Source organism: Typopeltis vanoorti, chromosome 26 (assembly GCF_054136105.1).
Source record: "Typopeltis vanoorti isolate ZY-2024b chromosome 26, IOZ_Tvanoo_1.0, whole genome shotgun sequence".
Classification (NCBI taxonomy): Eukaryota; Metazoa; Arthropoda; class Arachnida; order Uropygi; family Thelyphonidae; genus Typopeltis; species Typopeltis vanoorti.
Genome location: NC_143574.1, coordinates 12,260,200 through 12,272,931, shown reverse-complemented (window position 1 = coordinate 12,272,931; position 12,732 = coordinate 12,260,200). Strand labels below are relative to the sequence as shown.

At 34.8% G+C, this 12,732-nt stretch overlaps 1 protein-coding gene across 1 annotated transcript in view; it reads right to left on the bottom strand.

The window, feature by feature from the left end:
* The window catches only part of LOC150092333 (Fanconi anemia group A protein homolog), a 388,676-nt gene that overhangs the window by 270,014 nt on the left and 105,930 nt on the right, over positions 1–12,732 (bottom strand). Inside the window, exon 12 of the mRNA XM_090415063.1 lies at positions 7,260–7,336. Within this exon, the coding sequence (XP_090271189.1) occupies positions 7,260–7,336 (77 nt within the window). The remainder of the gene's footprint in view (positions 1–7,259; positions 7,337–12,732) is intronic.

Genomic DNA, 12,732 nt, shown 5'->3' with positions numbered 1-12,732 from the left:
TGTAAAGTTAACAGAATGTAAAAGTATTTCTGCCCTAAGTTAAGAGGATTAGATAAGATTATGTTGGGAACTTGATAGTGAACAAAAGTATTGAAGGTCATTCAGATGTGGAGATTTTCGCCAAAACTGAAGGTCAAGACAACAGTGATGTCAGTTATTTACAGAAGATTCAGGGGGTCTCCGACCCTAAAACAGGGAACCTCAGAATCGTATAAAAGAGGTCGAGAACCTCTGAGAGGCTCGGGAGTTTTTTTGTCTTGCTGCAGTTTGTTGGCCCACTCGGACTTCCATATTTCGTCGGATCGTGACCCCTAGGCATGGGGAAAAGCCAGGAGAGGCAGATCATTCTACAGAGATGTATTTTCAGTAACAGAATGTGCCACGTGTGACCAGATACACAGCATCTACATTAGATCCAGAACCGATGGTGAGCTATGCCACCATTCTCAGAAGAGAACTACACCAGGATGACTGACAAGAAAAGCCGTTCAGCAAAGGATAGTATATAGGACAGCAGTCAACAGGACCACCACAAATTTTCAAAGCTGGTAGGACTATATATGTTTCTACGAATTTGTGAGTAGATTCTATTGTATTAATGCTGAGGTAGTGATTAATAATTGTATGTCCGCTGAACATAGCTTTGTTAATTAGTTGTATAAGTCACTATAAGAAATAATTGAGGCTGAGAATTAGTTAGTGTGTGTATATATATATATATTGAGAAGAATGCTACCCAAAGATATAGATTGTAACAGCCAGTAATTGCCTACATTTTGTAGAGCAAGTTAATCAAGCATTGTGAATAGGGTTATGAATTGACCTTAAATTATGTAAGGTTATGAATTGACCTTAGATCAGAGTGAAATTGATCAATTGTAAAATAGATTGTATAGTGCTTATGGTAGAATAAACATGTTTTATTTGTTTAAAACTATTGCCTGATCTTTGACCAATGCACTGTCTCACAAAAATAACCAAACCCGTGTGCTAGAATTAGAGAAATTGCCACAACTAACTATTTAAGGAATTATTTTAGAAACTGATATTTTCTATAAGTGTCATAACTAAATCTTCTCATGCTATAAAATTAATTCAGGGTGGCGCAGTCGAAAAACAATATAAATTTTCCCTGAATTACATAGTTTGGGAGATAGTTAACTGTAACTGTGAAATGCCTATTTCAGAGGCCTTTTCACTAACAGCGCTAACACTTGTAGGAAGTATAAAGGATTACAAGTGAGGACTAAATTAATCGGCTTAAATTAGAACAAGGTAAAGAGTAAGTACTTAACAGAAAGATTTAACAGAGTAGAAGTAAAGTAGACATAGGAAGGATAAAGACAAAAGAGTAAGAATAATACAAAAGGCGCGACATAGATATCGAAGATAATTAACAAATAACCCAAAATATAACATAACGACATTATTTTACAATAATACTCATTGGTGATCTTAATGCAAAAGTGGGTAAAAGGTCATGTGCAGAAGAAAACTCCTTAGGTTTCGAGGCTTGTGGAGACTGAAATGAAAATGGCATGATGTTTGTATCCTTTTGTGAAATGAACAACTTTGTTATTGGAGAAAGTAAATTCAAGCATAAAGAAATACATAAATTGACTTGGATTGCATCAGATGGCAGTACAAGAAACCAAATTGATCATGTTGCTAGCAATAATAAGTTTCGTAAGATCCATGCTTGATGTGAGAGTCAAATGTTGTGCAGATGTTGGTTCTGACCACTTCTTGTTTGTGAAGTTGAAATTAAAATTTCAGCTTGTATTAAGAAAAAAAGAAGTTCAAGAACTGCATTCAATATTGAAAAATTAAAAATTAAAGAAACAAGAGAAAAGTTTGCTTGAGATAAAGAATAGATTCAATATATTAAAAATAGAGGAAAATCAAGATGTAACAATAGAAAACAACAAAGTAGAAGAATATTGGAAAAACTTTCAGGAATACCTAAAATGAAGTTACTGAAAATGTAATTGGTAAATGAAGAAAAATAAAGAATGATTAAATGCAGAAACTTGGAAGATCATTGAAGAGAGAAAAAAGATGAAATCATTAATGAACAATACAAATTCAGAACAAATATATAAGGTACATAGCAATCACTATAATGAACTAAATAAAAGCATAAAAAGAGCTGACAAGAGAAATACTAGTAGCAAGGCTTATACGTTGGTCATACATAACTGGTAATTAGTTTACGGAATTAACAACGCATATAAAGTATATTAATTAAAGGTAACTTTAATAAATAACTTCTATATTTCGGCAATGTCACGTTGCCATCTTCAGGAAAATAAAGATATGGTATGTGCACGCAGGCACTAACAAAAGCAAATGAGGAAGAAAGCAATAAACTAATATTGTTCCTAAAATCCTAATGGTGCCCTCTGGTGGGCTAATTTGGTTGACTTGGCAGTTGGGCTGAAGTTCTCAAACTGTAAGTCTCCCAAATTTGGGGTAGTTTCATGCACCCAAATTTGTTGAGGTTAGGAACGTTTTTTAGAGCTGCTGAAGATTCCTTGAATAATCTTTCGTATTTAAATTTGCTGCAGTGTATTATTTTCGTTTTCTTCCAACGAATTCTATGGTGGATATCTAAGGCATGGTCTGCCAGCCCAGAGTGGCTGTACTGGTGAAAAAGGATGTAGTATTTGTGTTCTGAAATCCTGATATTTGTTGTTCTGCCTGTTTAGCCAAAGTAGGACAATTTGCAGCTGCAAGGGATCTGGTATACACCAGGTAGCTTTAGGGGAAGTGGTTGGTCTTTGGTAGAGCAGATAAGGGTTAACTCTAGACCCCCCACCGATTATATGATAAGACATGGTCTGCCAGCCCAGAGTGGCTGTACTGGTGAAAAAGGATGTAGTATTTGTGTTCTGAAATCCTGATATTTGTTGTTCTGCCTGTTTGGCCAAAGTAGGACAATTTGCAGCTGCAAGGGATCTGGTATACACCAGGTAGCTTTAGGGGAAGTGGTTGGTCTTTGGTAGAGCAGATAAGGGTTAACTCTAGACCCCCCACCGATTATATGGACTCCCAAAAATACATAAACAAAATGTGCCATTACATCCCATAGTGGATGGCATTGATTCCCCCACATATAAATTAGCCAAACATTTAGCCAAAACGCTCACACACTATACTGGCAACACACCATCACACACAAAAAACTCAGCCCACTTTAAAGCCAGTGTAGAAAACCTCTCACTCCAACACACTGACATAATGGTCAGTTTTGACGTCTCCTCCCTATTCACTAATGCCCCACTCAAAGAAACCCTAGAGCTCATCCAAGCCAAGTTTCCTCCCAATATCTCAGCCCTATTTCAGTTCACAATGAACTCAGGCTATTTCGTTTGGCAAGGAAAGTTCTACAAACAGATAGAGGGGACAGCCATGGGTTCACCACTTTCCCCACCCTTGGCCAATTTCTTTATGGAGACCTTTGAAGAGAAAGCCTTAAACTCCGCCCCACAAAAACCCACTATTTGGCTTTGTTACGTGGATGATGTGTTCGCTATTTGGCCACATGGCTCAGACTCACTCCACTCCTTCCTAACACACTTAAACAACCAACACCCCAGAGTCCAGTTCACCTTAGAAAAAGAGGAAAACAACACCCTCCCCTTCCTAGACATTTTAATCATTTGCCAGCTTGATGGATCTTTGGTTTTCTCTGTTTACAGAAAACCCACCCATACTAACAGATACATTCACCAGCAATTCCACCCCCCCTCACAACAATATGGGGTTATAAAAACACTATATAACAGGGCAAAATTAATCTGCTCAGATGACAAGGCCCTAACTTTCTTAGCCAATGGCTATAACCCCAAAAAAATCCAAAAAATACTCAAACCAGTAAACCACAACCCCCTCCACAATAAAGATTACATCAAATCTATCACCATCCCCTACATCTAGGGCACCTCTGAGAAAATAACCAATATCCTCAGAAAATATGACCTTACTTCTTGTTACAGACCATATAAAAAGTTGGCATCCCTTATCCGCTCTACCAAAGACCAACCACTTCCCCTAGACCTACCTGGTGTATACCAGGTCCCTTGCAGCTGCAAATTGTCCTACTTTGGCCAAACAGGCAGAACAACAAATATCATAATTTTAGAACACAAATACTACATCCTGTTTCACCAGTACAGTCACTCTGGGCTGGCAGACCATGCCTTAGATATCCACCATAGAATTCGTTGGAAGAAAACAAAAATAATACACCGCAGCAAGTTTAAATACGAAAGATTATTCAAAGAATCTTCAGCAGCTCTAAAAAACGTTCCTAACCTCAACAAATTTGGGTGCATGAAACTACCCCAAATTTGGGAGACTTACAGTTTGAGAACTTCAGCCCAACTGCCAAGTCAACCAAATTAGCCCACCAGAGGGCACCATTAGGACTTTAGGAACAATATTAGTTTCTTGCTTTCTTCCTCATTTGCTTTTGTTAGTGCCTGCGTGCACATACCATATCTTTATGTTCCTGAAGATGGCAACGTGACGTTGCCGAAATATAGAAGTTATTTATTAAAGTTACCTTTAATTAATATACTTTATATGCATTGTTAATTCCGTAAACTAATTACCAGTTATAGACAAGAGAAATATATTGATGAATTAGCAAAAGAAGTGCAACAAGCTGCAGAAAATGGACAAATTAGACAACTTTATCAGATTATAAACTGAATCAATGGTAACAAAAAAGCAATCCCTTCCTCCATCAGAGACAAACAAGGAAAGTTATTGACGACTGGCTCCAAAAGTGAAGCAAGATGGAGAGAATATTTTGATGAAACTTTGAACGTAAAGGTAGATACAGGATCTCAACAGGCACAAAATATTGCAACTAGTGTAACACCCACTTTGAACATTTTCGAAGACGAGATTTCGTTGAGCAAAGTCAAAGATGCCCTGAAGGCATTAAAATCTAACAAAGCATGTGGAAATGATAATATCAAAGCCAAAATGCTAAAATCCGATCTTAACAGAACTACTACCAAATTACAAAGGTTATACAAAGAAATATGGAAGACAGAAAATATTCCTCGACAATGGAAAGAAGCAGTAATTATAAAAATTCTCAAAAAAAAAGGAGATTTGACTAAGTGTGAAAATTGGAGAGGAATAAGTTTGCTTTCAATTCCTGCAAAAGCTTTTACAAAAATTTTAATTAATAGATTTAAAAAAGGAAATCAAAAATTTATTAAGAGAAGAACGGGCAGGATTCCGAACTGGTTGTGGAACCATCCAACAAACATTCACTCTTAGAAATATAATCAAACAATGTATAGAATTTCAAGCCCCACTTTACCTAAACTTCATTGATTTTAGTAAAGCGTCTGAACTCAGTAGATAGAGAGAAACTTTGGAAAATATTAGAAGAATATGGATTACCTTATAAATTTTTTAACATTATTAAGAATGTGTATAATGGCAGCAAGTCTTGCATGGAGTTAGGCAGGGTTGTGTTCTATCTGGTCTATTATTTATAATTTTAATTGGATTATGAAAAATTCAATTAATCATCAAAGAGAGAAATACGTTGGGACTTTATATCCACACTGGAAGACCTTTATTTTGCTGATGACATAGTGATCCTGTCCTCCAAGTTAAATGACTTACAGCTGAAAACTGATGACTTTGCTCGCTGCAAAGAAACTGAGGGTCTTCACATATAAACAAGAAGAAAACCAAGGTCATGCGAATAAATGAAAAATCAAATAAAGAAGCTAAAAAATGAAACAATTGAAGATGCTGATACTTTTACATACCTTGGATCAGTAATAAATAAACAATATGGCACCAGTGAAGACGTTTTACAAAGAATTGCTAAAGCACAAAATTGTTTCAGGTCATTAAATAAATTATGGAAAACATAAAATATTACAGTTAAAGTGAAAATTAATATCTATAAATCTATTGTGCAAGCAGTACTGCTATATGGCTCTGAATCTTGGAAACTTATCAATGCACAAAGTAATAAATTGGACATATTCCAAAACAAATGTTTAAGAAGAATTTTAAAAATCTTCTGGCCAAATACAATCACTAACGCAGAACTCTTAAAGAAATCCTTCTCCAAGTCAATAGATGAAGAGATTCACCTAAGAAGATGGAAATGGACCAGACATGTTCTTTGCATGGGGATAAACAGAATTTCCCAAGTAGCACTGGGCTCTAGAGGTTGCCCAAAATTAACTTGGAGAAGAATGATGGAATCCGAAATGAAGGAGGGAAGATGGGCAAGTTGGGCAGAAGCAAGAGCAGCTGTGAGGGACAGGGGCAGATAGAAAACCATCACTGCAGCCTTATGTGCCAGTAGGCATGGAAAGACTTGATGATGATGAACATTTCCAGTAAAAGTATTCCATGAGTGACTTGTCAAAATCTAAGGAAACTTGTTCAACCAGGACAGAGGGAAAACATTCAGTATTTTCCTCTTTCTCTGGCCTTACTTCTTTCAAAATAATGATGATAATACTGTGATGATCACTGAGGAGTGATATCGGGCCTTAATTGAAAATTTTGTATGCCCAACAGACTCAAGATCTGGTTTCAGCAAGATAGAGCCACTGCCCATACCACTAGATTCTGGTTAATTTTTGTTTTAAATATTAGAATAATTATATAATGATCATAAAATAGTGTGGAATTCCCCACAATCTAATAAAAATTAAACTGCATATTATTTTAAAACTACAAGATGCTTAAAAGAAACATTCTAAGCAACTGATTTCTGAATTTAGAATCAAAACTACATAAATTAGTACTCTATTTCATTCATTAAAAAATTTATTAGTTACTTGCACTGTTATTTTATGGGCTAAGGAATGAAGATAAGAGACCCAGTAAATAATCAACACTTAATTTAGTGCACAAAATAATAATTAAATAAATAACTGCAGTGTCTCTGTCACACTATGCTATACAAAAATAATCGATTATTTATATTTTGTTTAAGAATTTTATATTCTGTTTACAGAGTTTTTAAGTTATTAAATGCAAAGTTATATATCATCGGTATTTATATGTTATCACACTACTGCTGCTTACAACATCAGCAATTTATTGTAATCAGATATTGCTTTTTATGAAAAAGCTATCAGAACTGAAATCAAAAGTATTTAAACATATTTTAATGGCACTTTAATTAGATAAGTGGGGATGCCTATAAATTGTAGTCAACTAAATGACAGCATATATAAGGTTAACGATGCCAAAAAACTCACCTTTACTATAACTGATATAAATTCTGCAGAAGCAGTTTTGAAAGACCACTTGTGTTGATCAGTCACTGCCTGAGAAACTAAAATTCAGCAAATGTACAGAATTTATTATTCCCTGAAGTATTAATATAAAATTAACACACCAGACATGCACATTATGATACTACATATAAACATATAAAGTTTTTTGGTTTTTTTTGGCAAAAATAAAAACAACTACGTCTACTCAAAATCACAACTGAAGTAATGATTAAATCCAACTTAATGATAAATCAAGTTAAATTAAAAATCAAAACTCAATGTCAAAAACAAATTTAATCAAAACTCAAAAATCATGGCTGGCACCTAACCTGCCTTGCAATTTTCACTGCAGAAAGTATTAGAACAAAAACCAGAGGCAAAAAGTACACTTTTACTATGCCTCCAAAACCATGTTTATCAGCAATATATCATAAAGTAAAAAAATTCATTCTAGTAATATCAAGTTGTTGATCCTGTTAATCTATGCAAAACTGATGGTCCAAATGGAAACTGATACCAAAATTATTATTATACAGGCACCTCCATGGAGTCTGAAGATTCATTGCGGGAGATCCAATCTCTCCACACAATCTATCATACCTCTCCTTGAATCCATTAACAGACAAAGCACTCACAACTAACTTTGGCAACCCATTCCACTCATTCACAACTCTCCAAGCAAAAAATCTAGTCATTACACCCCTACTGAGCACAATTTTATTCAACTTCAAGAGATGAGCCACTTGTTCTGGTCCCTCTAGCCAAGTGCTGAAATATTTTCCCTGTATCTATTGTAGGTGTACTGTATCTAATGTCCTATTGTATCTAATGTCCAATCCTCACCTTCTCGTGGTGCACCCTGTTGGGTATCTACTTGGATACTGAACGGACGAGGATGGGCTGGCAATTTGGGATTTAGCCGACCAAATTGTATTCTTATTGGTTAAACCAAAATATAGAATGATGGTACAACATGACAAAATTTTTCTTATGGATATATCAAGTGATCTGATATAACTGATCTGATTTACAAACTGTGCTATGGAACAATAAGGATTCTCATGTTCAGTGACTAGTGTTTTCAGCTATTTTCAATAATCATCGCCCATTTATCAAGATTAGCTGAAGTTGTCAGCCTACTGATGCAGGTTTCATACTATAGTACATTCTCGATTCATAAGAGCTGCTTAGCAGAAAAAGTGTTTCCAATACAGATGTGAATATGAAAATAATGAAATGGCAAAATAGAAGCCACCGTTCATCAAAAATCACTTTACAATGTATCATTCTTGTTACTTTTATTTCAGCATTTATTAATATAGAACTAAAAGGGTAAAAAAGAATAAAAATGTACCAAAACACAATACAGGCATATCACAGAGTGTAAATAGTGTCTTTCTTCCTGAATAAAGTAATTGATACATAGCAATTAAATAGCATAGCATACTATAAAATCATAAGTTACACTAGTTAAAAATAATTAATTTTTCTAACATTAAATTTTATCTTGCAGAATAAAATTCAGCTGCCATGACTTTATAAGGATATGAGTTACCATTAAGAGGTAAGGTAGCAATGCTTCATTGTATGTGCACACTATCCATAACATGCCAAAACATGGAACATACAGATAAGTGTTGACTATGGTAATGAATATATAATATGTATCGCATATTCATCATATAAGCAATTTTGTTATATGATGATAGTTCTCAGACTTTTTTTTTTCCCTTTGTGCTGAAAAGTTTCCTTTGTTTCTTATCCCTCTAGAATTAACTGTTTTGGCTTACACATGCTTTGGACGCATGATGACATGAGAGAGTAACAACTATCATAAGAAAAATTTATAAAGTTGAGATAAGACCAAAACCCATAAATGTTCTGCCCAAGAATGTATTCTAAGCATAAGTACAGCTGCTTTATTTCTCAAACTGCATGACAGAACTGATATCAGTACTTAGAACAGAAAAAAACAAAGAGCTTGGGTAACACTTTTGCCTTTTCCATTTTCAGAAAGTTTAACAATCTGCAAAATGAATATATTAAAATGGATAAGTGGAATGAATACACGCACACGAGCACACACTGTGTGTGTGCGCGCGCACATGCCAAAAGTCACTGCCATATTTTGGTGGAACAGTGTGATTTTCAAATAAATATCCTTACAACAAGTATATTTATTCTTTTTTTATATAAAACACAAGTATCTGTAATGTTTTAGAGATGTTTTTATTTTATCATTTTCATTAATTTTTTAATGTTTTCTTTTCAAGTCCATAATATGGGATGTTACATCCTGCATCAAAGGAATGAAGTGTTGTGAAATTAGACAATGCTTTTCAAGGAGATTTCATAGACCCAGTCCTACATTGCATTGACATGCAATTAAAGCAGTAGTGAATAAGTTTAAAAGAAATTAGTCTGTGCATGATGAGTGGAAAAGTGAATACCTAAGACCTAAGGACAGCACGTGAAACAGTGAATCAGTTTAAGAAATATTCGAAGAGGACCAAAAATTATCAGTTAGTGAGGGATCTTGAAAACTACATATACACAATACATCAGTTTATCGAATTTTGAGTTTGACATTGGCAGAAAAGCTCAATCATATCCAATTGTTGCTTGGCATGCATGTAAAAGAAGAATGGCAAAAGAACTTCCCTAAAGTAAATTTGTTGCTTGTGTCAAATCTTGAATGAAAGAGAATTTATAATGTATTACCTTTCATTCAGTTTTAACAAGTATCTAAATTCTTGATGTAATACTTGTATATTAATAAAAAGAAACTGAATGTAAATGAAATGATAATAACATCCTTGATTTGAAATTTGCTGAATATTGTATTGTCAAATGTCTTATGTGAAAAAAAAGGGGGGGAGGGAGGGAGGGAAGCAATTTAGGAATGGGTGAAGTATGTATCAATACGTGAACATTAGGCTAAAATCCCAGACAAGATAAGAATATTAAATCATGACCTGAGACCATCACGTACGCAAAGGTCTACATTGCGCAGGGGGGGGGGGTTCTCCCGTGGACAAGAACGAGAAGCGTCGGAACGGAGTGCAGAGGAATTGAGGTGCCTTGTGAAGGTCATTGAGGGGGTATATAGTTTTTTGCGACACGGAAATGAGGCTTTTTCCTGTTCCAGTCATTCCCGGAGAAGGGAAGCTCCAGTGAGGTCAGGATGAGATGAATGAAAGCGGCTATATGGTCAAGTAGAATGCCAACGTGCATATAGGTCTCAGCATAGCAGAAGGTCAGCATAGGCCAAGAAGAAAATGCGAAACCACGTGGACCAACACCGACAACAGTGCTTCGTGAACATCGTACGCAATAAATCGTGATCGTATTCGCATATCTACCTTCCAGAAGCAAGAATCTAAGGAACGTATCAGCCAGGTAACCTCGTCATAATTCCAATTGATGATCGCAAGTATAAGCCAATGAGATTCCGACACCTCGGTAAAGTAAGAACTTTTCAATTTTTGTATACAAAGAAAGTTAGATTGTGACAGAAAAAGGGACTAATTAGAATTGTGATTTATGAAGTGTTGTAGGACTTTAGGAGTTGACCCATGAATAGGGAATGATTGATCTGAGTCAGAAAACTTGGAGAATTGCAGTGTAAAAATATTTTAGTTTGTCACTGTCAGGTAGTTCTTGAACAAATAATTGTGTGAAAATATTCTAGGAGTGTTAATAATTAGAAGGACATCCCATTTTAATAGTGTTTGATAATATTTCATGTTGTAAGGGAACTAGCATGTCCATGTTATGTTGAGTTATCTTATTTACCTTTCATACCAACGTTAGTTAAGTTAATGACTATAAAAATAATTGTAACTTACTTTATTAGTAATGAATAAATTTTTTCTTGTCAACCAAATAACTTGCCTGATCACTAATCTCAATGCACCACCCATAAAGGGAACCTATGAGTAAATATATTGGGGATATATTTGTTCAAGGTAGTTCTTGAACAAATAATTGTGTGAAAATATTCTAGGAGTGTTAATAATTAGAAGGACATCCCATTTTAATAGTGTTTGATAATATTTCATGTTGTAAGGGAACTAGCATGTCCATGTTATGTTGAGTTATCTTATTTACCTTTCATACCAACGTTAGTTAAGTTAATGACTATAAAAATAATTGTAACTTACTTTATTAGTAATGAATAAATTTTTTCTTGTCAAACAAATAACTTGCCTGATCACTAATCTCAATGCACCACCCATAAAGGGAACCTATGAGTAAATATATTGGGGATAGTCATGACTGCAGTGCGAAATAAGAATATATTCGATTATTGTGGTTAGAAATAGAGAAGGAAAGGATACAGGATCATGTGCCATACCAGGTATTTGCTCTTAGATAAAGAAATTTTTCTTATCTATAGAATTCTGGTGGCGCAGCGTAAACAAATACATTTTTCTGAAATTTGAAACAGGGTTAACACTAGTATACTAACAAAGGAATTGGCTCTAGCCAGAGGCATTTCCTTTGTCTATAGAGTTTTGCACACATGGGCAATACACTAATAGCAGCCAAGGGTTAGAGGTAATAATAAGGATAGAGTCTGTAAGAATTGTATAGGACAAAATTTTAGAGTTGAAGAAATAACAGGTAAAGTATAAATAATACAACATAAGCCAAGATTTAAGGAAAGGATAATAGATCATAGAGGAGTAAACATAATCAAAAAATAAATTTATACTCATTATATATCATAAATATATATATAAAAATTTACACTTGGGATGACAAAATCAAATATTTATGGATCTTTCTTTTTCTGCTAAAGCAACAGTCACATGCCTATGTGATATGCTTCAGCAGTTTCTTAAATCCCAACTTCTTGATGATAGTGTTCTTAAAAGAGTAGTGTTTCAGAAGGATGGAACACAATGTCATTATGCTCGAACTGTCCAGGAATAACTCAATAGGCACTTTCCAATTTGGTGAATCAGGAGTGGGAGAACCAGATCTTGGGCAGTGCATTTGCTTTGCATTGAGCCAGCTCTCTTAAACTTATTCACCAATGCTCTAATCACATTATCTGTAGGATTGGATCTATGACATCTCCTGGAAAAGCTTGGTCTTCATTCCTTGGTAACAACAGCATTCAACACCAAACATGAAGATAAACTTCTTGATGAAGGCAGTTTCAAGTAGAGTGATGTGGACACGCTTCAAAATGAAGAAATGGATAATGAAACTTATTTGTGTCTATGGCCTCACAGAATGTTCTTCTAAGAAGTGGAAGAATTTTTCAAGTAATTAGAACAAGCAGCTGACATAAAGAAAATGGAAAAAAGTGTTCCTTGTTGGAGATCTAAACAGCAGAGTAGAAAATGAATCTCACCATGCATACAGGAACATTTTGGGAAAATTTGAAGAAAAGGGCAAAGCTAATGCAATAATAATGGTAAGTACAGGGTGATCAAAATTAAAG